Source organism: Papilio xuthus, unplaced genomic scaffold (genome assembly GCF_000836235.2).
Source record: "Papilio xuthus unplaced genomic scaffold, Pxut_1.1 DF826159.1, whole genome shotgun sequence".
In the NCBI taxonomy this organism is placed as follows: domain Eukaryota; kingdom Metazoa; phylum Arthropoda; class Insecta; order Lepidoptera; family Papilionidae; genus Papilio; species Papilio xuthus.
In genome coordinates, this window is record NW_013532490.1 from 2,903,432 (window position 1) to 2,926,566 (window position 23,135).

At 33.1% G+C, this 23,135-nt stretch overlaps 1 protein-coding gene across 1 annotated transcript in view; it reads right to left on the reverse strand.

Annotated features, from left to right (window-relative positions):
- The window catches only part of bent (projectin protein bent), a 162,624-nt gene extending 143,402 nt beyond the window's left edge, over positions 1 to 19,222 (reverse strand). The window contains exons 1-43 of the mRNA XM_013319211.1: positions 19,007 to 19,222; positions 15,388 to 15,624; positions 14,556 to 14,695; positions 13,587 to 13,608; positions 13,015 to 13,177; positions 12,105 to 12,246; positions 10,931 to 11,066; positions 10,641 to 10,844; positions 10,263 to 10,564; positions 9,478 to 10,104; positions 9,224 to 9,396; positions 8,971 to 9,144; positions 8,607 to 8,861; positions 8,233 to 8,352; positions 7,567 to 8,028; positions 7,187 to 7,294; positions 6,988 to 7,104; positions 6,726 to 6,890; positions 6,535 to 6,648; positions 6,324 to 6,422; positions 6,124 to 6,222; positions 5,956 to 6,051; positions 5,523 to 5,630; positions 5,330 to 5,437; positions 5,043 to 5,207; positions 4,843 to 4,956; positions 4,633 to 4,728; positions 4,434 to 4,532; positions 4,261 to 4,356; positions 3,680 to 3,787; positions 3,475 to 3,591; positions 3,224 to 3,388; positions 3,033 to 3,146; positions 2,837 to 2,935; positions 2,637 to 2,735; positions 2,463 to 2,558; positions 1,889 to 1,981; positions 1,730 to 1,807; positions 1,541 to 1,651; positions 1,375 to 1,464; positions 709 to 822; positions 537 to 611; positions 176 to 292 (exon numbers count right to left, since the gene is read on the reverse strand). Coding sequence (XP_013174665.1) covers positions 176 to 292; positions 537 to 611; positions 709 to 822; positions 1,375 to 1,464; positions 1,541 to 1,651; positions 1,730 to 1,807; positions 1,889 to 1,981; positions 2,463 to 2,558; positions 2,637 to 2,735; positions 2,837 to 2,935; positions 3,033 to 3,146; positions 3,224 to 3,388; positions 3,475 to 3,591; positions 3,680 to 3,787; positions 4,261 to 4,356; positions 4,434 to 4,532; positions 4,633 to 4,728; positions 4,843 to 4,956; positions 5,043 to 5,207; positions 5,330 to 5,437; positions 5,523 to 5,630; positions 5,956 to 6,051; positions 6,124 to 6,222; positions 6,324 to 6,422; positions 6,535 to 6,648; positions 6,726 to 6,890; positions 6,988 to 7,104; positions 7,187 to 7,294; positions 7,567 to 8,028; positions 8,233 to 8,352; positions 8,607 to 8,861; positions 8,971 to 9,144; positions 9,224 to 9,396; positions 9,478 to 10,104; positions 10,263 to 10,564; positions 10,641 to 10,844; positions 10,931 to 11,066; positions 12,105 to 12,246; positions 13,015 to 13,177; positions 13,587 to 13,608; positions 14,556 to 14,695; positions 15,388 to 15,560 — 6,153 coding nt within the window. The 5' untranslated portion in view covers positions 15,561 to 15,624; positions 19,007 to 19,222. The remainder of the gene's footprint in view (positions 1 to 175; positions 293 to 536; positions 612 to 708; positions 823 to 1,374; positions 1,465 to 1,540; positions 1,652 to 1,729; positions 1,808 to 1,888; positions 1,982 to 2,462; positions 2,559 to 2,636; positions 2,736 to 2,836; positions 2,936 to 3,032; positions 3,147 to 3,223; positions 3,389 to 3,474; positions 3,592 to 3,679; positions 3,788 to 4,260; positions 4,357 to 4,433; positions 4,533 to 4,632; positions 4,729 to 4,842; positions 4,957 to 5,042; positions 5,208 to 5,329; positions 5,438 to 5,522; positions 5,631 to 5,955; positions 6,052 to 6,123; positions 6,223 to 6,323; positions 6,423 to 6,534; positions 6,649 to 6,725; positions 6,891 to 6,987; positions 7,105 to 7,186; positions 7,295 to 7,566; positions 8,029 to 8,232; positions 8,353 to 8,606; positions 8,862 to 8,970; positions 9,145 to 9,223; positions 9,397 to 9,477; positions 10,105 to 10,262; positions 10,565 to 10,640; positions 10,845 to 10,930; positions 11,067 to 12,104; positions 12,247 to 13,014; positions 13,178 to 13,586; positions 13,609 to 14,555; positions 14,696 to 15,387; positions 15,625 to 19,006) is intronic.
- Between the last annotated feature and the right edge of the window lie 3,913 nt (positions 19,223 to 23,135).

Below are 23,135 nucleotides of genomic sequence, written 5' to 3' on the forward strand. Positions count from 1 at the left end.
TGTGTGTGCAGTGTGTGAACATTTAGAAATAGAAAAGTGTATTTATGTGTTTGTAGTACGTGTGCAGTAATATTTTAAACATATACAGTATATACAAAAGATTGAAGTGTGTAGATACAAGTACAGAAGAAATTGACATCATATTTTCATACTCATAAAGTACTACAGTGTTTACCCCATCGTTTATTTCCTGTTCACTACGTGTTGCCTGTTTAGGTTTGTCTGTAGTTTTCTTAACGGTTTTCTTAAGTTTTGGTATTTCGAATTTGCCTCCGTGAATAGCCAAAGGCTCCTAAATAATCAAAATAAGTTTAATATCGGATATCTACATTATATAAAGCGTAATTGATTATAATTAATGCAGGTTCTACCGAATTAGATTGGTGGTGCAGTGTTCAAAATGTGACATTAGAAGGCATGCGTAAAGAGATTCGTTAGTGTACTTCTTTAAATATCTCAACCATATTAAACCCTTTTAATTTCTTTTTTCCTGGTAAACACTCTTTTAGGGATAGAAATTTGAATAAATATTCTACCTCTTTGTCATCTTTGACTCCTTTCTTGACAACAGCTGGCTTTTTAACTTTGAGTGATGCCGCTTCAGTTCCCTCCTAAATTAATTAAATAATTATTTTATGATATTTAAATTTTTGAATGAATAACTTGGTATTGGTTGAGATAATTAAAAAATTGAAAAAGAGGCAGTACCGTTGGCTCTTTCTTAGCTGGTGTCTTGTGCGTAAGAGATGCATCCTCCGGAGCAGTGGTGCTTGTCTTAGTGCGAGGCTTGGTGAGACTGACAGACTCCTCTGTGTCCTCACCCTGACCCCGAAATTATATATAGAAATGTTAGATAGTGCTGCAGAGTCGGAGAAAGTAATATTGAAAAGAAAAGTGCTTAAACCATCCGACATGGAAAAGATAGGTGAATAAAGTATTAAGTAAGAATAGAATAAACATAAAAATAGTGTTTTAAAGAAAAATTTTGTTTTAAGACTGTACATTTTATTATCCATAAGTGCTTTAATATTGCAAGTTGTGGAACTAGGGCGGTGAATTTTAGCTATGTTGTGATTTTTATAGCCCACGAACATTTACGGTTGTGCTATTGTGCTTTTGTGTGTTCTATTTTTCCATAAATTCTTTATACAAGAATACCTTTGTGATAACACTGACTCTCCTTAAAATATCTGACGGTGAAATAACTTGAGATTTATAAATCTCAGTCTGTGGATAGCCGTATAATGTTATTAAATATGAAGACATATTAAAATAGGACAAAAATTTACATCTACAATTTAGTTAAAATAGTTTTTACTAACGCTATTTTTGAAAGTTAATAAAATAAATCTTTTGACTTTGATTACATCATACCTTTTTGTCTTTGGGAGATGGTTTCTTAAATGTTTTTTCCTCAACGATTTCTGGCTTTTTAACGTTCAATTTCGCCTCAGCCTCGTCCTCCTACGTTATATAGAGTGTATTCGTTATTAAATGTAATTATTGAAAGAACTAGGAGAGTGTGTATGTGTATACCAACCGTAGGAGTGAATTCTGCTGGTGTTTTGTGTGTTAATGAGACATCTTCAGGTGCTGGTTTCGACGGAGCTTTCGGTTTACTCAACTGAACCTCCTCATCGACATCCATTGGCTAAAGAAAGAGTGTGTATTAATTTGAATGTTTGTCAATAGTGTCGATTACGTAGTATACGTTTGATCTTAGTCGTACCTCTGGCTTGTCTTTAGAAGAAGGACGCCTAGATGTGAATGACTCGGAAGGTACTTCCTCATCTGGTTTCTTTTCATCCTATACATTGAAAGTTAAAGTGTGAGTTTGTTTCGTTAAAGTTTAATTGAATGTGTTAGGTGTAATTATTTGTCGATATACCTTCTTCTTTTTCTGTATTGGTGTCGGTGTGATTTTCTCGTATTTTTCAAGTACTGGCCTTTCGTAATCATCGACAAATTCTTCTTCCACAACCTTTAAAATGTTGAATAGACTTTTAAAACTTTTCTTAAAGGTATATGAGTAGGCAAATTAATTGTAATTACGGAATAATAATACAAACTTTATAATATAACGTTAGGACCAGCAGAAAATAAATATAGAACAAACCTAATTAGCATAAAATTACCCTATTTAATTCTTAAAATTAGTCGTAAGCTGCGATACAACGTGACGATAATATTAGCACAGTCTTTTGGAGCTTTGTTAAACAGAGAGCTTTATATATACATGCACGCCAAAAAATAAGTATATGTAGGAACAAAATATATTAGAGCGATAGAAAAAAATTGTGTTTTCAAACGTCATTGAAGCGGAGACTGATTAAATTTTAGCCCTGTTGTTACCCTGATTCTAACACACCACAATTTTAAGTGTAAAATGTTGCGTATGTGTATTTAGTTTATAAGTGTTAAGTGTTCCTGTGTAATGTGTAAAATGCATTTTGATTGTGTACCTCCTTTTCTTTTAGAGATGGTCGTTTTTTAGTACCCGGTTCAACTTTTTTAACCGTTTTTTTCTTTGGTTTTTCTTCTGGTTTTTGTTCATCGCCCTAAACAACAAGTATTTTTAATTGTTATTTTACTTTTCTGATTAATTAAATTTATGGTATTGTAATAATCATGTTTACCTTATCTTTAGGTATAGAACGTTTACGTAGTGTTGGCATTTGTGGTTCTTCTTCTTTATCTTTGGGTTTAATTTTACCTTTCATAACATCCACCTCGTCCTAAAGACAATTACAATTTTTTTACTCATTTTGCCTGTATTTAAAAAATACGTTCAAATTACATTTGTCTGGGAAATTTATTGTTTCCTACAATGCTTTACCTGAACGTCTTTAGAACCACGTTTGTCTTTGCTTGCACGTCTAACTTTTTTATTTTCTTCTAATTCCGATTTTTCGTCATCGTCAACAATCATTTCGTCCTATAAAGTTATGTCCATTGAAAGTTATTTTGACAATATACGTTAACAATAAGCAGAAAAATTTAACTATTGTGTAAGTAAGAAGTAAAGATTTTACCTCTTCTAAATTGTTTTGTGTTTTTGTTCTATCTGTGCTTGTTGGTGATACTTTATCGTACTTTTCTAGATCTGGCTTTTCATATTCGTCAACGTAATCTTTCTGTTCTTCAGGCTTTAAAATTTAGAAATTTAAATTAAGAACGTTCTAAATATCTTTTAATAATTAACGCAAAAGGAACTCCCTGTTACCTTTTTAGCCAACCCTTTAACCTGAGCAACTTGCGGCTCTTCTGGTTCTACCTGATCTGGTTTTGTCGGACCTTTGGATAACTTAACTTTCGATAGTTCATCCACGGGCTCCTCCGGCTTAGGAATACCCTTTTTAATGCTAGGTCGTCTTGTTTCATCTACATCCTAGATAATATTCAGATTAAAATTTAGTTTTTTTTTAATATACCAAATTTAAAACAGTGATTTTAACGAGATTTTAATTTATCTACCTTTTCTTTACTGGGAACTTTTGGTTTTTTATCAAGTACGGGTTCTGCTATGGATGGTTCTTCTTCACTTTCAACATCCTTACTCTCAATATTTTCTGACACTGATGGCCGTTTTCCCTATTTGACGAATTGTGTTTTATAAGTTTATTATTTAATTTATGATTTGAAAATTCAGCGAGTGTAAAAGTGTTAGGTGTGTATTTACCTGCGGAGTGTCATCCTTTTTACGTGTTTTGGGTAATGGTGTTGGTGTAATTTTTTCGTATTTCTCCAATACTGGACGCTCGTAATCGTCTTCAAACTCAAATTCGTCCTACATTGAAATACAGTAAGCACATGTTAGCACAACAAATATATGTACATAAAAGCAAGTATAAGCAACATTGACATTCCATATGTAACAATGTTAAATGTAGTATTTAAGCAAACGCTATTGTTAAACAAGACAAATTTTTGCGGTATTGTTACTGAAGCCAATTTTTTTTGTTGCTAAGAATTGTTTTATTTTGAAATTAGTTTGATACAACTATCTCAGTGCTACTTAATCACTTAAGTATTTTGTTGTAGTGTTAAATATCGCACCATACTAACGTTGTGCATGTGAAGTGTAAATTGTTTTTAATTTAATTATTTAGTTTAGAGTTTCATAAAACTGGTATTGTTATGAAAACTATAATTTTGTTTGTTTTCCAAATTTCGTACTACTACCAGACCATATTTACTAATGTTAATATCGTCAGAGTCTTTTGTGTTATGGTTAAGTGTGAATTGCTTTGTTTTGTGTACCTCCTTTTCTTGAATCGATGGACGTTTTTTAATAGTCGGTTTATCTTTTCTAACAGTTTTCTTCTTTGGTTTCTCTTCAGGTTTTTTATCGTCATCCTAAGTAATAAGTGTCATTGAATTATTGTGTTTTTAATCTATTTTATAATTAAAATTTAGTCTAACAATGAGTTTACCTTATCTTTTGGTACAGAACTTTTACGTAATGTTGGCATTTGTGGTTCTTCTTCTTTATCTTTAGGTTTAATTTTACCTTTCATAACATCCACCTCGTCCTAAAGACAATAGTTTAAACGATTTATAATAAATATTTAGAAGGCTATAATTTTATATAATATGAATGCAAGAATTTCCTTTTATTCTACAAATTAATACCTGTACGTCTTTAGAACCGCGTTTGCCTTTGGTGGTACGGGTAACCTTTTCATATTCCGATTCTGACCTTTCGTCTTCGTCGACAATCATTTCATCCTATAAAGTTATTTGAAATATAACTTAATTGGAATTACGTGTGTGATCTTTTAAAACTTTTGTATCATTAAATTAAAAAAAATGTGTATTGTTTAAATTTTTTAAAGGTGTTACCTCTTGTAAATCTTTTCTCGTTTTAGTTTTATCTGTCCTTACTGGCGATAATTTGTCAAGTTTATCTACATCTGTCTTTTCATATTCGTCAACGTACTCTCTTTCTTCATCAGGCTTTAAAAGTTATAAAATAAAGTTAATGTATCATATTTTTACAGAAACGCGCCTAGTTCATTAAGAAAAAATCTCTTAAATGTTACCTTTCCAACTAACTTATGAACCTGAGCAACTTGTGGTTCTTCAAGTTTTTCGTCGCCAGGTTTAGTTGGACCTTGTGATAGTTTGATATTTGATAACTCGTCAATTAATTCTTCAGGTTTAGAAATGCCCTTTTTATCGAAAGGCCGCTTTATTTCTTCTTCAACCTACGTATGTAAATAATGGCTTTAGAAATAATTTTTCGTTCGACGCTATCTAGCGCTATGTATAAAATCTTAATACTACAAATTCGTCATGATTTAGACCTATGTTTGATTTTTTGTTATACCTTTTGTTTGCCGTCGGTTTTGGGTTTTTTGTCCGGTTCTGGTTCAGATATTTCAGCTTCGTCTCTTTCAATACTCTCGATTTTTTCAGATATTGATGGTCGTTTTCCCTATTATTTAAGTGAGTAATGTTGTAATAAGTGTATTAAATTTGATACGAACTTCAGTAAGTGTAAAAGAGTAGTGTGTATTTACCTCAGGAATGTCATCCTTTTTACGTGTTTTGGGTAATGGTGTTGGTGTAATTTTTTCGTATTTCTCCAATACTGGACGCTCGTAATCATCTTCGAACTTTAATTCGTCCTACATTGAAACACAGTTTAGCACATGTTAACACAACACATTTATGTACATACGTATGTATACATAGAAGCAAGTGTAAAGCAACATTTACATTTCATATGTAAGTTATATTGTTACACTTTTGGTAGTATTGAAGCATATGACACTGTTGATAACAAAACCTATTGCAAAATTGTTACCGAAGCAAAGTTATTTTTATTCGAAATATTATTTTTTGTCAAAGTATTATCCTATAACTACAAGACCATTTATTTTAATAATGTTAAATAATGTCAATTTTAAATGTTACGTCTGTTAAGTGTAAACTGTGTTTAGTTTCGTGTACCTCCTTTTCTTTGATAGATGATCGTTTTTTAGTACCCGATTCAACTTTTTTGACAGTTTTCTTCTTTGGTTTTTCTTCGGGTTTCTTTTCTTCGTCCTAAGTGTTAAGATTTATTGATAGTTAATTTAATTTTTTAATTATTAAATTTAGTCTAAGGAAAAAGTTTACCTTATCTTTAGGTACAGAACGTTTACGCAATGTTGGCATTTGTGGTTCTTCTTCTTTATCTTTGGGTTTAATTTTACCTTTCATAATATCCACGTCATCCTATAGACATCAACATAGTTTTAATTAAATAAAGCTTTCTTAAGAACGATATTACTGTGGAAGTTGTTTGTAATTGATAAATCTGCATTTCAAAATTTTACCTGAATGTCTTTAGAACCTCGTTTGCCTTTAGGCGTTGGACTAACTTTTTCATATTTTTCCAACTCTGGTTTCTCGTAATCGTCGACAATCATTTCGTCCTATAAAATTATAGGTTCATGTTATAGAATTTTCATTCATTAAATAGTACAAAATTTAATGAATGAAACTAAATAGAAACGGAATTTAACTGTTATTGTAATCATTGTGTACCTCTTTAACTCCGTTTTGTTTTTTATTTCTGTCTGTACTTGTTGGAGACATTTTATCGTATTTCTCTAAATCTGGCTTTTCATAATCATCGACGTACTCTTTATCTTCTTCAGGCTTTAAAATTTAGAAATTAAAATTAAGAAGGTGATAAGAAAAGTTTTAACAATTAACGAAAAGTAACTCGTTGTTACCTTTTTAGCCAATTTTTTGACCTGAGCAACTTGAGGCTCTTCTGGTTCTACTTGGTCTGGTTTTGTTGGACCTTTGGATAACTTAACTTTTGATAGTTCATCCACGGGTTCTTCGGGCTTTGGAACACCCTTTTTAATGCTAGGTCGTCTCGTTTCATCTTCAACCTACGTGTACAGTTTCGTTAAAATTTCAAAATATAAAAATACTACGCATAATAACTTGAATACAATATGATGGGCATAAAATTGTTTTGTTTTCTACCTTTTCTTTGTTTTCAGGTTTTTGTTTCTTATCAGGTACAGGTCCAGCCGATGATGGTTCTTCTTCACTTTCGATTTCTTCAATTTCAATGTTCTCAGACATGGACGCCCGTTTACCCTATTGTGTATGCGCATTTTTAGTGAAATAGTTATTTTGAGTTTGAATAATTTGTTTGTAAGTGTATAAAGTATGTAGTTACCTTAGGAATGTCATCTTTTTTAGGTTTTTTATACAGTGGTGTTGGTGTAATTTTTTCGTATTTCTCCAAGACAGGACGCTCGTAATCATCCTCGAACTCGAATTCGTCCTACAGTTAAATACAATTTAGCACATCTAAACGTTAACACATGAAACATAATACAGAATGAAATGTGTAAGTAACGATTTCTATGTAAATATACATAATGTGTCACGGTACGCTTTTTGCAGTACTTTTATAAAACGCCTTAGTAACTGTCCTTTCTTATGGTAGTTCGCTGTTTACAACATAAAACAGTTTGATTTAGCTTATTCAAAATACGCTTTCGATATTTACAACAGAAAACTCTAATAAATATTGATGCACTTTAAATTACTTACTTCGGCCTCTTTTTTAGAAACAACCTTCTTTTTGACGACCTTCTTTTTCTCGCCGACCTTTTTGGTTGTCTCCTTCTTTTCTTCTACAGCTTTAGTTTCTTCTTCTTTAGGCTTCACTGGTTTTAATTTTGGAATACCTTCGATTTTGGCTTCAGGTTCAGGTTCTGGTTTCTTCTTTCTTTCTTCAATTTTTTCTAAAAGTGCCTTCTTTTCCTCTTCAGTTTTTGCGGTCTTCTTTTCCAAGACTTTTTTGGTTTCTTCAACCTCAGCTTCAGATTTTTTAGCTTCGGTTTTCTTAGCTTCAACTTTCTTTACTTCTAATTGAGCTTCCGTTTTGTTTGCTTCAATCGTCATTTCTTGTTTGCTTTCTTCCACTTTCGTTTGTTCTTTCTTTGTTACTTTCTTTGCAGCGGATTTCTTTTCTTGAATTATTTGCATCTCTTCTTCTTGTTGAATCTGTTCCTTTGAAAACAATGTTTTAATTTTGTAATAGACATACTCTACTTACTTTCATAATAGAGACACATTAAAAGGAACAATAAAATTCAAAACTGTTATATATTTTTAGGAGCCCATTTACTAAAACAATTGAAATCCTAAAAGTGTTAAGTCATATCTAAAAAATTCATAGTGTAGTCTATCAACACTTTAACATCTAACACTTACCTGTTTCCTTTCGTCTACATGATTTTCCTCAATTACCGATTTTTCTTCTACTATAGACATTTCCTCTTCAGATTCCTCTATGACGGTTGTTTCTTCCTCCTCCTCCTCCTTTTTCTTTTTCTGGAGCAGAAAGGAAAGTTTAATTATTCTACATTTTTACCTTAAAATAACCGTGAAATTTAAATAATCTTAGAACGTGTAATTTTTTATAACAGGAGATTTTAGGTTGATGAGTTCATGTTTAATTGTTTTTAAAACAATAAATATAAAATAATCAAACTATTACTTTACCACATAATTTTGAAGTTTCATACAGGTGAAGCTAGAAGTTCTAACACAGAATAGATTATATTCATAGTATAAATTAAAATTACCTTTTCTTCCACAAGAGTTAGGTCAGCACTGGATTCGTCCTCGCCGAATTCGTTTCGTATTACAACTCTGTAGTTTGCGACATACTTAGTTGACACCTTTCTAATGATAAGTCGTGCGTTGGTGCCATCAAAGGAAGTGTTGATCTCAGATGAATCTCTGATAACTGTAGAATTCTTATACCAAGTACATCTACAAGATTGGTCTGATGTCTTGAGAACTGCTACAAATTCGGCTTCTTCATTTTCTTTTCTTGCCTATAAAAATAAATTCATTTTTTTATTTCTAAATGCATTTATCAGTGTAGAATACTGTTGTTTAATTTAACTTTGGGGCATTGAAATCATTAAAAATATTGGTACTTACGAGACTTCTCAGATGTTTAATGATATACGGCTTATCGCCCTTTTCCTCAGGAATATCAGTGATCTCAACTTGCTGAGACGTAGCCTCGCCCTTCTCGTTTCTAGCAACAAGTTTGTAAGAGCCTTTGTCTTGTTGAGAAATATTTGAAATTTCTAATTTAACCGTAAATTCGCCCTGGAAAACAATGACTTATGTAAGTAACGATCTTTTTTATAAAAATATTTCATAAATAAGTATATGAAGCAAAGCTTACTTCTCTCAGTGGTTCAATCAATACTGTGTGCCTGGAATCTTCTTTGACTGCACTTGCTTCCTTAAACCACGTACAAGAGGGTGCAAATTTACTTAATACTTTACATTCAACGATCACAGTCTTCTTCTTAACTATTTTAATGATCTTTGGTCTCTCTTTGATAACTGGAATGACTAAAATAAAAAAAACAACGTAAGTCTATCAACATTATTTGTGGAAAAATAAATTTTTGTTTATATTTAGCTTGCACATACTTTCAATATTGAGCGTTAGATTGGCATTGAGCTCTCCAAGTTCATTTTTGATGTTGCATTTATACAATCCGGAGTCATCAATACCAGGGTCAATGAGTTCCAAAATAATTGTATAAATATCTTCTTTGACTTCGACCCTGGTTTTAATTTTCGACGAGTCCCTTATTTCTCTACCTTCGTGATACCACACGATAGTCGGTCTCGGGCTAGCTTTCACTTTACAACCCATAATGACCAATTTTCCGTTGTCTTTAGACTGAATAGTGGGCTTTTCAACAAATGATGGCCCTTCACCTTCGGGTTCTGGTTCAGCCTCAATATTTAAGTTTAGATTAGCATTGCTCTCGCCAAATTCATTTCTTACGTGACAGCGGTAAGCGCCACCATCCGCTGCAGTAGGGTTTGATAAGAGCAATACAAGTTCATAAACATCTTCGCCAATTACGGTCGACTTAATTTGAATTTTACTGCTAGCCTTGATAACCGTTGTGCCTCTGTACCACGTTACTTCTGCCGCCGGCTTTGCTTTGCAGACACACCTCATTGTTATTAACGTGCCATCCTCGTTAGGAATTATTCTTGGTTTCTCGATGAATGATGGAGCAAAGCCATTTTCATCATCCCCACCTATAAAAAATTAAATTATTAAACATGTAAGGTATTACAAACATAGTAAGAACAGAACAGTCATGCTGCAAAACAAGCACAATGGCCGACATGCATTTGCTCCTGTATGCGTACGTATATACATCTCTATTTAAATTTGGATTTCTTTTGTATTTTACCTTGAAAATTGAGAGCAATGTTAGCATTGCTTTCACCAAATACGTTAAAGGCGTTACATCGATAATTTCCGCCATCTTCTTTGGTCGGATTTAAGATTTCTAAGGTTAAGTTGAAAGTATCTTTTCCAATTGCTTTTCTAGACATTTTCATTTTAGCACCATCTTTAATTTCTGTATCTCCATGGAACCATGTGATATCTGGCATTGGATGTGCTTCAAGTATACATTCCATAATTAGTAAGTCACCATCTTGTCTAATAGTGGGCTTTTTAGGAAACCTTGGTGCTTTACCAGCAGGAATTCTGTTTAAAAAATAAAAGATTTATTAAAATCCCTACTGAAGCTCTTTAATAAATCACGTTATATAAAAGAGCTTACTTTGGTTTATCTCCACCTTCAAAATTTAAATTGATTTTCGCTACGCCTTCTCCGTATTTGTTTTTTGCTACAGCTCTATACTCTCCCTTATCAGAATTTTCTACGCCTATGATTTCTAGTCGCGCCATGTAATATAAAGTTTGATCCTCCTCGAGCGTTATTTTGTATCTATTACTTTCTTTTACTATCTTTTTACCATGGTACCTGTTGTGTACATTAAATATGTGTTAGATTATATACTTTCTCTTAGTATATAACACTTTTTCAACTTAGATAATTTTTACTCTTACCATGTGACGGTTGGTTTCGGTTTGCCAACGCATCGACATTCGAAAGTGATTTTGGTACCATCCTCCGATTGCCTGATGACGGGCCTCTCCGTAAAAGTAGGTTTGATTGAGTCTTCAGGCACGGGGGCTTCGTCGCCTATTGTATCAATTTCATAATTATGTTTTACAATACGTCCATTTTCAGTAAAATTTGCAGCTTTCTTATTCATATTGTTTGCAATGTCATATTTAAGATGTTTTCTCTGATACGTGTATTTATTAATTATATTACTCAGCCAGATACGGAATATTATAGAGTTAATTTGAGGATATTAAGAGAGTAGCTATTATAATAAAATATATAAATATCATATTTGGATTAAATTTTATATTTTTAATTCTACTATATAATATAAAAACGGTACGCATATCAGTTGCTTTGCTATTACTATAATAAACGGTGCAAGTGCTAAAGCAAAAGTTAACAGATTCTGTTTTAATAAAAAGGACATTTATAAAATGTAAAAGCATACCAGCGTTGTTTTAGAAAGTAGTTTATGAATGCGTTATTATGTAGAATGGTGTATTCAATGACATGCAAATTACAGGTGATAAGCAAAATGACGTGTTAAATAAAATGAATTTAAGACATGTATGTGTAGTGTATAAAATTGTGTTGCATTTATCATATAATGTAAGAAAACATCTTAAACAGTGACAAGTCAATTGACTGACTATACATAGAAGTTGGTATTGTGTAATATGTGGAGTATTTGATATATTATATTAGTTTAATGATCGTATAAGCTTAGCTGCAAATTCTACGTGAACAATGGAACTAACAATGTTTATGACTAATGGATTAGATTCACACATATAACTAAGTTAAACATTATGAGCATTTAAACATCTAATAGTATTGAGTATTATGTGCCTCGTTCTAGTGACTCTAACTTCAGAATTTGCTTATTATTTTTTCTTCAATAAGGAAATGTTAGACAGTGATTTAACATTCAATTGAAAACCAAAGACTTGAAATGTACTTGAAAATAGGAAAATTAATCTCAACGCAAACAATGTTTTAGGTTAAAAATTTTAAATAATATTTTTGTTGCGATTGTCTTTTAATTCATGTACTGTTGCTCACTATCTAAATCAATGTTAAACTTATAATTAGTAATAAACAATTTCTTACTGTCGAAATTCAAGCTGATTGTTGCATTGCTCTCTCCAAGCTCGTTCTTGGCTGTCACCCGGTATTTGCCTGCGTCCTCTACTGTCACGTTGTTGATTTCCAACGAGGCGTAGTACGACTTGCCGTCTTTGCTTACTGTTAGCTGTTGAACAGATCACAGAAAAAAGTAATGTAAATAACTACGATATTAAGCAATAGTTGCTTTTACACTTGCCATTCGGCTTGAGGAATGCTCTTGACTAATTTTAATAATGGTGCGGTTTCATTTGCCTATTAAAATGTTTAACATATGTTGTTTTATATTTATTTTATTTTATTAATAAATTGAAATATTTTAATTGTAATTTATTACTTTTAATCAGTTTGATTCTTTGAAGTTTTCTATAAAATGGTAAATCCTCTTTTAACTTAGTATTAAACAAATGTAGGTCATCGACTATCTTGCTTGTATACACCTGTCTATGTTTAAAGCCAAATGGATCGAGGTCAAGGCCATCTCTTATTACTTTAAATTTTTGCCTGGATCTACATGTAGGTCATGTAAATAATATTATTTTCGTTTAAATTCTATAAGATTACTATCAAATTACTTACTCTTTATCTTATTATATGTTCAACTCTTGGAGAGTGTTTTTAAATAAGAGTATTGTCGAATTTGTCGATAAACTTTAATCCCGCTACAGACGTTCGACTAACCAGTTAAAACTATGCATGTGCAGGCAAAACTTTAGCTGTACACTTCAACTGGTAGTTAAAGCATTGCCTATTCATGCATTGAAAGTCAGTATCTGGCTTAAAACATAAGAAAACCGACTCAAAAAATGTTGCATTAATCATCAACCCTCTTCAAAACTCCATTATCGGATTGAAAATTTCAACAAGCATGCGGTAGTTTTTTAGTGTCGCTTACTTTATGTCTGGATCCGGGTTTGACTTCAGTCGTGTTGTGGAACCAGACGACGCTGGGCACGGGCGTTGCCTCAATACGGCACTCGAAGATGAGTCGCTTGCCGTCGTCCTCCTGCCTTATGGCCGGCTTGCGCGCGAACGTTGGCGCTTTGCCGTCCACTTGTCTGTTCACACAACAGTAGGAAAGGATTAATATTCATTATTTTTCAAGCCGTCGCACACCTTCAGCTTAAAACTCAATTTTTGGACTGTACATTTAAAACTAACATGTGTAGGTAAAACTAAGAACTGTGCAGTTTATCTAACATTTTAAATTTTACCTACAAGTGTGTAGCGGGCTTAAATTTTTGTTTTTATTTAAAAAAAACATTAAATTGTGAAAATTACATACATGGTAGGATAAAATGATAAGCGAAATTTTCAATGCCGCAACATTGAATGTATATACAGTTATGATGTACCAATTCCATGTGGTATTACATTTAGCCTTAGGTGCAATGCTTGGCCCATATACCGAGACCAGACAAAAAGTTTTTATTATAGTTATAAAATAGTTAAATATATTTTACTTACTTCTGTTTATCCTCGTCAGCGGCTGAAAGATAAAAAGTGTGGGTCAATACAAACATGATTTACGATTAAAGCAATTGGATTTGCCTAGATACAATCACACGGTACAATTTTAGCGAATGAAGTCGAATGTTTATGGAATTAACATCAAACAGAAAATGTATCTTGATGAATTCTCAGAATAAATTTCAGGTGGGTTTATTCTAGATTTCAAGGGGATTTTCAAACAATCTTTTTGTAAGAATAATATAAGTAGAAGACACATAGGCACATAAATAGTCTAGGAAGACGAATAAATTTATAGTTAGAAGAAAAGAAAGCAAGCTTACGTTTCGTAGAATAGATTTTTACCCATGAATAAAATCTAGGTATATTTCTATGTCTAAATTTTATCATATGAACAAACGTCTTTTTATATTGGAATTTTGTTGTAACATTATGTTTATAAATTTCATGAAGCAAACTTTTGCTAATTGTTCTTTTCGTAGAAACTATTTTTTTCATTAACAGTTTTTTTATCTATTTATTTTGTTCGCGCATTCGTTATTTGTTAACGTCATAGATTTCAGTGGTATATAGTCATCGTAGAATATTAAGAAACACTCCTTACCAACAGCCAACGCAATTCAGCCAAAGTTCTCGTCTTGGCTCGTAGCGAAAAGCGTGGGTTACTACTCTGTAGTCATTTTTTGTCGTCACTTATTTTCGTCGATGACTAATGCCATTATTTGCGAAGGCATTTTTATTGGCGTTAGTATTGGATTACGAACGAACATTGTAACAAATGTTTGATAAAGTTTGTCTAACACTAATGGTAATATTAAAGAAAGATATCAAGAATCTCATCACCAACGATCATGTTTACTCCTAGATGTTTCAGAAGAAGCTTGATTGACCTTCCTTGCTAAACATATATTTGGTTACTCCCTTTTTCTATTATAGATATTTGTAGATAATATATATTTAACTTACGGCTAAAGTTAAGATTGATGGAGGCGGCCACCTCGCCCATCTTGTTCTTAGCTTTGACCTTGTACAGCCCCGCGTCCGTCTCGATCACGTCGTCAAGTTCCAGCACCACCAGGAACTTGTTGTTCGCGATGCTTTGGATTCTGAACAGACATTTTTATATTACTACACGAAGGACTCATGGGATCTGCCATTATACAATTGAAACCTTGTTTTTTTATCTTAGTTAGTTTTATTTTATCATGATGATTATTACATCAGAGAATTTCTCCAGATAAGTTACAAAGTCTCCTTGAAAAATAAAACTAAGCACGAAAAGAGCATTTAGGTTAAGGATCTTAGGTTTGATACTATGTAAAATATAAAAATAACAAATGTAAAATTATAAAGACAATTTACGATTTAATGAGGGCAATGGCCCCACCAATCTCTCTATAAAATAACCTTGAGTTTTCTTGTGATACATTATTGTCATCCTTTACGTCTATACATGTAAATTTTTAATACCGTATCGTGATTTTCAAAGAAATAATATCAGTACAGTTGCCAAGTTCTCAATCAAAGAATTGTCATAGCTAGAACGTAAATTGTGGTCTTGAATAATCACCGCGATCAACGTTATCTCGTACCAACTCTAATGTTATAAAATTCATTGTGGATTGTCTAGTTTTGAAATAAAAAAAAACATATTTAATTACTTTTCTACGTAGCTTATTATACTTCCAATCGAAAGGTATAACACTAGTTAAAATCGTTTTTGTCGTTTAATGGAATTGACAAACTTAGAACCCAGAGTCTTTAGTAATAATAAATTAGGGATGTACTTAGTACTCACTTAAACGCAGTTCTGCTATCTTCTTTAAGGAGCTCATCGCTGCGGTACCAGCTGATCTCCGGCTTGGGGGAGGCCAGCAGTTGGCACTCGAAGATGAGTTTGTTGCCGTCATCTTCCTGGCGCAGCTGCGGCTTCTGCGTGAAGCTCGGGGCTAAATCGTCAGACACCCCCATCGTGCTAACTGCGGGTCATTACTGCCGGAAACAACAGCCTCTCCTAACTCACGAACTCCTACACCTGGAAACAAACGAGTTATTAGTAGGTACTTATATTCATATCTTACTTTTCTCCGTTCACGGTTCAAGGTCATAAATGGAATATATATTAATGTAAAATTATATTATTTGACTATCTTTTGCCGACTTCGTCCGCGTCCAATTAAAGAAAAACTTAATAATTAGCCTTTGTCTTCTTCCAGACAACTCTATATCTGTGTCAAATTTTGAATCCGTTTTGAAGCTAACTAATCAATCCGTCCTTCTTTAGCATTTATAATATTGGTAAGAATTTTACGTCACAAAAACGAGTATCTTAGATTATGTTAATTACCATATAATGTAAATGAATCTGTTAAATTGATATCCAACCTTTGGCTTTTTGAAAATATAATTCAACAATTTCTTATCTTATCTACGTCTTAAATAGGAAAGAAAAGTTCATAAGGAATTATATAAATATACTCTTTAACAGAAATACAAGAAAATAACAGAAAATCAACTTATCACTTTTCATCCCGAAAATGCATTCTTCCCGCGATGAATTCGCGGGGACCAACTGCTTAAAACCATAGACGATAAATACAAGATTTGTCAGTCATAGATTACATCATAATTAACATATTCGGCGTTAAGTCTTATGGTCTTGCATATACTGACATTCCTGAATAAAATCTGCCCTAGGTTTTACCTCATCCCTTAGGATATGCACGTATTTTTCCTTGATCTATAGAATATGAGAATCATTCGCTTGCCAAAATGGAATGTATATGTAATAAAAACAATCAATCAACTCATACTTTAAATGAAGGTTGTTTTATTATTAAAAAATAAAGTAAACAGTATAAAATTTTATATAACATTAGTTTTCCTTCATCTGAACATTAATTAGAGAAATTTTAAAATTAATCAAGCAACGCGCAATGCTTTGTCTTGAAAATAAACAAATCAAATCAAGCTCTCTCTCCTATCCTTAACCTTTGATTAAATATTATAATGTAGTGTAAATCATCTAATATTTGAAAAAAAAATGTTTTAGTGTTAGGTAAGATTTTATCAATATCGATATTACAGTTTGAATAATTGTGGCTACAAGCATCAATTAAGCTTCAATTTAATTTATCTTTAAATATTTTCAAATTCCAAACTCTTCGTTTCATACGTATTTTATGAATTGATCGGGATTACCAAAGAGCGTTTTGCCAACCGCATACGAAAAGTAATTTCGTAAACAACTAAAACATTAAATTTTACTCGACGTATACTGGGCGTTAGCCAAAATAAATGCGTACAAAAATTTTAAAGAATAATATTAACATTTACTGGGAGACAAGTCTCAGATTAATTGTAAAATTATTACAAAAAATATAGCACCACTACGTATATTCGCAGATTTTGCAATTTATTTTGAAACAAAATGAGATTAAGATAAAAAGTCAAAGTTCATGAGCTAATAATGTGACACGATGGTACTTGAATTTAATTTAGCGTTAATTTCCATGCCTACTTCAACTAGTTCTTCTGCATAGTTCAACTAGTTTTTAATCCGTTTGATGCTTGTCTATTTTATTTAGCTTCATGGTGTGTTAATTCCGAAACATTTGTACTAAAACTTAGTCATATTCCAGGCATGGCAAACCATAGGCACTGAAATATTTTTTACGTAATCTTAGTTTATTTCTCAATTATATATGGATGTTCAGTATCTTAATAAAAAGAAACAATATTCTATCACAAAATGTATTATGCTCTTCAAAAAAGTGTGAAGTAGGTATTAAGAGTAGCAAAAGCTGGTGATATCTACGTTACGGAATGCTCCCAATAATTACAATGTTATTTACTTAACATTTCTATAGAAACATGGCATGTTCATACGTAACAGTTCGCCACCCCTGTGTTATGTCAATTTTAAGAATAAAATAAAGGTAGTTTTATCGATTAAATTCGGTTGGTTTATGGTTAAAAAGACAGACTTCTAGTCCTGGGTTCAAATCCTGCCATGTACCAATGTGTTTTTCGATTTCCGATTTACATATGTACATTTATCCAACGTCAACCAACCCGCTCTTGTCCAGCGTGGTTGACTATGGCCTAATAACCGTTAACTTAGGGTAGGCTCTGAGCCCCTCGGTGGGGACGTATAGCTGATGATGGTGATGAATAACTATGTCAATAAGGATTATTTTTCTCTTAAAATTGGGAATAAAAAATTGGAAAGCTTGTTTGAATTCTATAAAATGTAAAGACAATCTTGTTATTATACTTTCGGTCAAATCGATAACATCAACATGGCAAGATCACTAAAGTCTTACACTATGATATTAGTTTTCACTTACCACAGCAACATTTAATCATTATGATGAAATAAAAGTAACATATTTAAATTAGTTTACTTTAAGGATAGTATCGTATACAAAAAAGGAAAAAGCAAAGAAAAGAATTAAATAGGTCATAGGTGTCACATCAATTTACTAATTAATAACAGGGGGAAAGGGGACTGGGCAATCAACGTCATATTTGAGATAAAAAAAGTTTTTTTCGTGCTTCTTTCAAATGGTTTAAAAAAAAATGGGAAGTGTTAGCAGATAATAAACGCAATGTTTTAATGTCAGTTTTCTAGGTCATCAAAAACTATTCAATCATAACAAAGTCTAAACTTAAAAAACTATTAACGATGATAAATAAAATACGAATATTTTACACACAAACATTACACCCTTCCTATGTCTTCCCTTATGAAATGCACAATCACGGACCCATGTAATTTAAGCAATTTTAAACTCATGGTTCTTGAAGATATCTAAATACTGTAAAAGCAGTAGCGACCTAGTAATGAATAACTGAAATATTGTTGAAAAAAAAAGTTTATATGTCGTCGATTTCATATATTACAATACTGTTTCAATTCAATTGTTTATAAATTATGCTATCGAAGGACACGACAACAAGTTAAAGACCATCGTTATATGTTGACGATAATATTTATTACCGAATCATCATCATGTCAGAAGATCATCAATCATGTTATGTGAACATTTATCCCCAAGTATCATTTGTCTGAAGCTCCTTGGCTCAAGAGCTTTCGTACACTAGCGAGTGACTCACACGGTCAGCGCCATCTACTTGGACAAGGTGAAGTGTACAGTGTGTAGGCATGTTAAAATTTTCACAAGTATAAACGAAACGTCTCGATCTATTTCTGTAACTGCTGAAGGCCTCGGAGTTGGGCAAACCGACGTTGAGCTTTTCTTATAATATATCCAGTAACTTTCATCGATTACCTAATGATACTCAACGTTAAATATTTATCATTTCAATTATAATTGGACTTGATCTTAATAAAGTCAATGAATAAAATGTCACTGCTGAAATAGAATTAAATAATGAAATAGAAAAAGACATACCAACTAAATCAGATGAAAGTAATCCAAATAAATATAGATACACAAAGCACTTGAGATGAACACAAACACACAATAGTACAAATCGAACGATCGATCGAGAACTTGACGAAGGTTATTAGAAACTGGATTCGTCGAGAAATCGGGATAGTTTCGCCGGCGGCGGGACGCGTCGGGTCGTTGTCGGAGTCGTAACTAAACTATGAAAATGTTGGCTGATGGCCGAGGCGGGCGCGGCGGGCGACGGGGCAGGGCGGACGAGCCGGAATGCGCGTGGGCCGCTGCACCCGTCCGTTGGATAACTCGCCCCGTTCACGTCCGTCACCTGTGACGTGCTGATGCAGAGGTGTTTTCCCTCGAAGATAGCTGGTGATCTAACTGTCTAATAACCGAACTACCCTTCGTACTGGGAAACTACGTCTCGTATAGTAAGAGATAGTATCTATTTGAGATAGTAAGAGATAGTATCTATTCGAGATTGTATTCTAATAAATAATTGTGTCAAAATTTCTGGATTAACCAACCACTGACGGATAATTCTTCTCTGGATATACATGTAGTGCGCAAAATACGCGCTACACGTGAAGTTGCGGAAACCGTATCTCTACAGCTAACTAACATGTAGAATTAACATCAAGGACTGATAGAAGAATAAGAATTGTTGATCCTATTTTTTAGGATTACAGGGAAAACAAGCAACAGCAAAAGGCTAGTATCAATCAAGAACATAAATATACTAAGAACAGCTAGGTTGTGGGAAAACCACGCGGTCAATTTGAGTTTACTTATGACATCCCGGACTTAGGGTAGGCTCTGAGCCTCTCACTGGGGACGTATACTGAGCTGATGAAAATGACATAACTGTGAATCCCAAATTGGACAATAAACTTCTTTATTTAGCCCTTCTCGAAGACTAATTGAAGATTATTTTGGTGCAAATAAATCAAAATAGTGAGCGATATATTTTTCTCGACGTCTCAGATCTGGAACGAGTTTTGGCACCTGGACTGCCAGGTGACAAATAAATCAGATGAATTACTGCACTCGGTATTCCAGTTAACTGACTAAACGTCTCATTAGTAGAAATAAACCTTAAGTTTGTCTTTACGTATTTGTGTGATTCTGGAACTATAACGAAAACTGTCGGTAGATCCGAAAAGGTAATTTGTCTAAACCGTTAAAATAGTTTTTTTTTTCAATCTTAATTATTTGATCAATCAATCTTAGATTTTATTTAATACAGACGATGCTACACATGAACATTTTAAAGAGTTTAAGCACAATACACAGGTAAAATACTTAGGTTGAGTCATAAGTTACTTATATTTCTTCGGCAGATATTTATTTTGCTAACATTAAGAACATATTCATGTATTACGTATTCTCCAAAACTATCCATATTCATCTCCCATTATCCTCATAGTTTATGAAATATCTTTATATATATAATTCTTCTGTGAGTGTGTATGTCACTGAACTTCTCTCAAACGACTGGACCGATTTTGATGAAATTTTTTGTGTGTATTCAAGGGGATCTGGGAATGGTTTAGATTCACAATTTTGTCCGCTGGACAATGTTTTTTTTAATTAATTTTTAATTTATTAGTAGTTGTTGATTTTGGAATGTTTTACATTGGATCCGACAGACGGCGCTACCATCGCAGTGTCAAATTGTCAGACAACGTCTGTCGGGTCTGCTAGTTCTATATAAAATGTTTTAGAATGGAAGAAACTTTCGACAGCATTCGATCTGGACCAAGTCCCAAATACAGTTGGTAATGTGTTGAAAGATAACGAACAAAACTTTTACCAAATACCAAACAACATTTTCCTTAGGACATTTCAAAGAAGAATTAGTCACCAGTCAAATATACTGAGAAAAAATAACGAACTGGCAAGTATCTTAGACTATCGATCACGTGTTTCGTTAATTGGTATCGAAATCAGATGAGCATCGGTTATGTTTGGTAATGAGTAATTGGGAAAGCATCCCGTGATTTGGCAAATGTTTGGCGCACGTGCTGTATGATGCAACCCAGAATTCATACGGTCGGGTCGATACATGCATTTGCATGCCTTGTGAGATAACGGTCTTTTGATATAGGGTGTTTTAGATATCATGATCTTGTTCTTCTCCCACTTATTTGGAGTCTGCACTACATGTTTTCTTCTAAATCGATCTATATCGTTCTTCGTATCAGTAGTTTTTTTTAAACAAGTGAATAAACATATTTCTTTGCTTTAACATATATTTTGGGTCGGTTTCTCAGAAAACGGCAAAGAAATATTTAAACACACAATCCAGAACTTTGTCTCTTCGGTTTAATTATTTCTCAGTGTATTTATAGAAAACACGACACGACGTTAACACTGAAAGAAATTATAAGAAAACGGCCAACTCTAAATATATCGGAGATAAACAACGATTCATTAGTTAATGAGTAACGCATGTATTTTGGCAAATTCTATCGATCATTTGTCGCTCACATCTTGGCTTAATATTACTGTAATTCCACTGACGAAATACTCGTACAAAAATATATCGTCATCCCTTTTATCTGCTTTGGAAATTTTGAAATAACAATACGTTCTGTACAGTGGAAATCCTAGATTATGGTCACAACCAGGGGTCGCTCGCGACTTCGTGACTTGACTTGACTTATTGTCCTATGTCTCCACAGTGAGACTTCGTCAACAACCTAAAATAATGGAAAGTAATCTATGTTCCTTGTGCATAAATTACCTTCCAGTGATAGTCCCGTTTAAATCAGTCCAGCCATTTCGGAGATCACCCGTAACAGACGCGAATTATCAGACAGGCAGACAGACAACCAAAAATTTACAAATAGATTCGTTATAAGCAACGTTTCCGATTTTTTTAATTATTTACAGAAATACACGGTAAAATTGCACACAATTGTGTCATGGACTTCGAATTAATTTTAACTTGATTTCTAATTAAAATCAGACACCTACAAACTTGTCAAGAAATTGCAATTTCAAAACCTCTGTAAAAATCAGTCGAACATTTGCCGAATTTTATTTGCCAAACGGATAATCATTTATAATTATATTATTGCGTATTCAGACGTTGATTGTTATGATGAACATTCGCGTTACATATTCATAGTATAAGCTAATGTAACCTCGGTAAAGTATGGCGTATGATTCATGCAACATGCAACTATAAATACATTGATTTGTTATCGTTATTTGGCATGTATCAATTTTAAAGATGCAACTGGAACCTATATTTCTCATAGTGCGTAGATTTACTATTCAGATTAACTAGTCAGCGATACTTTTTTTATCATCTTTACGTCCCCATAGAGGGGCTTCGAGTCTACCCTAAGTCAGAGGCGACTAGGCTATAGTCAAGCAAGCTCTCCCAATTGGTTGGTTGACTGCACACATATCTTTGAATTTCTTCTCAGATATATGCATATGTAAATGGAAAAATACATTCGCAAATGGAGGAATTCGAACCCAGGACCTGCAGATTACAAATAAAGTGCTCTATCCTCTTAGCCACTAATTCTCTTTTTGATGTATCCTAAATACCTTTTAATGAAGAAAACCTCCGTTGAGTTGATCTTAATCTTTGATCTTTTATAATTATAATCTAGATAGTTAAACAAAAGTAACATTTATAAGAGCACAGAAAACCCACGCACAGTTCGACATCTTGATCTCGAAGGCGTACATATATGCATTACGATGCATTGACGAACTATTTATGACGGATCTGTGCGAACCGACCAAGTCTAATTATATCCAACCAGTTCACTTGCTGGGCTATTTTTGATATATTCGATTTACGAATAAGTCTTGCGTCATATTGTTAAAGTATACTTCCGATACATCTGAAATTAAACAATTTAATGAATCAGGTTCGTTTTAACTATCAGATATGACAGCTGATGGAGATGTATGGTGAAGTAGTACGTACTTTGCGGACCCTCCGTAGGGATAAGGGTAGGTTGATGATGAGGTGTGAAAAAATGAAAAGCTTACACGCTTTTATCTCCCACTCTATTTGTGGTCAGCGTAACAGATTTTCGTTCTGCAGATTGATTTATCTTCTTTATTGTCGTCGTCGACATATGTCCCCACCGAGGATTTCAGAACCTAC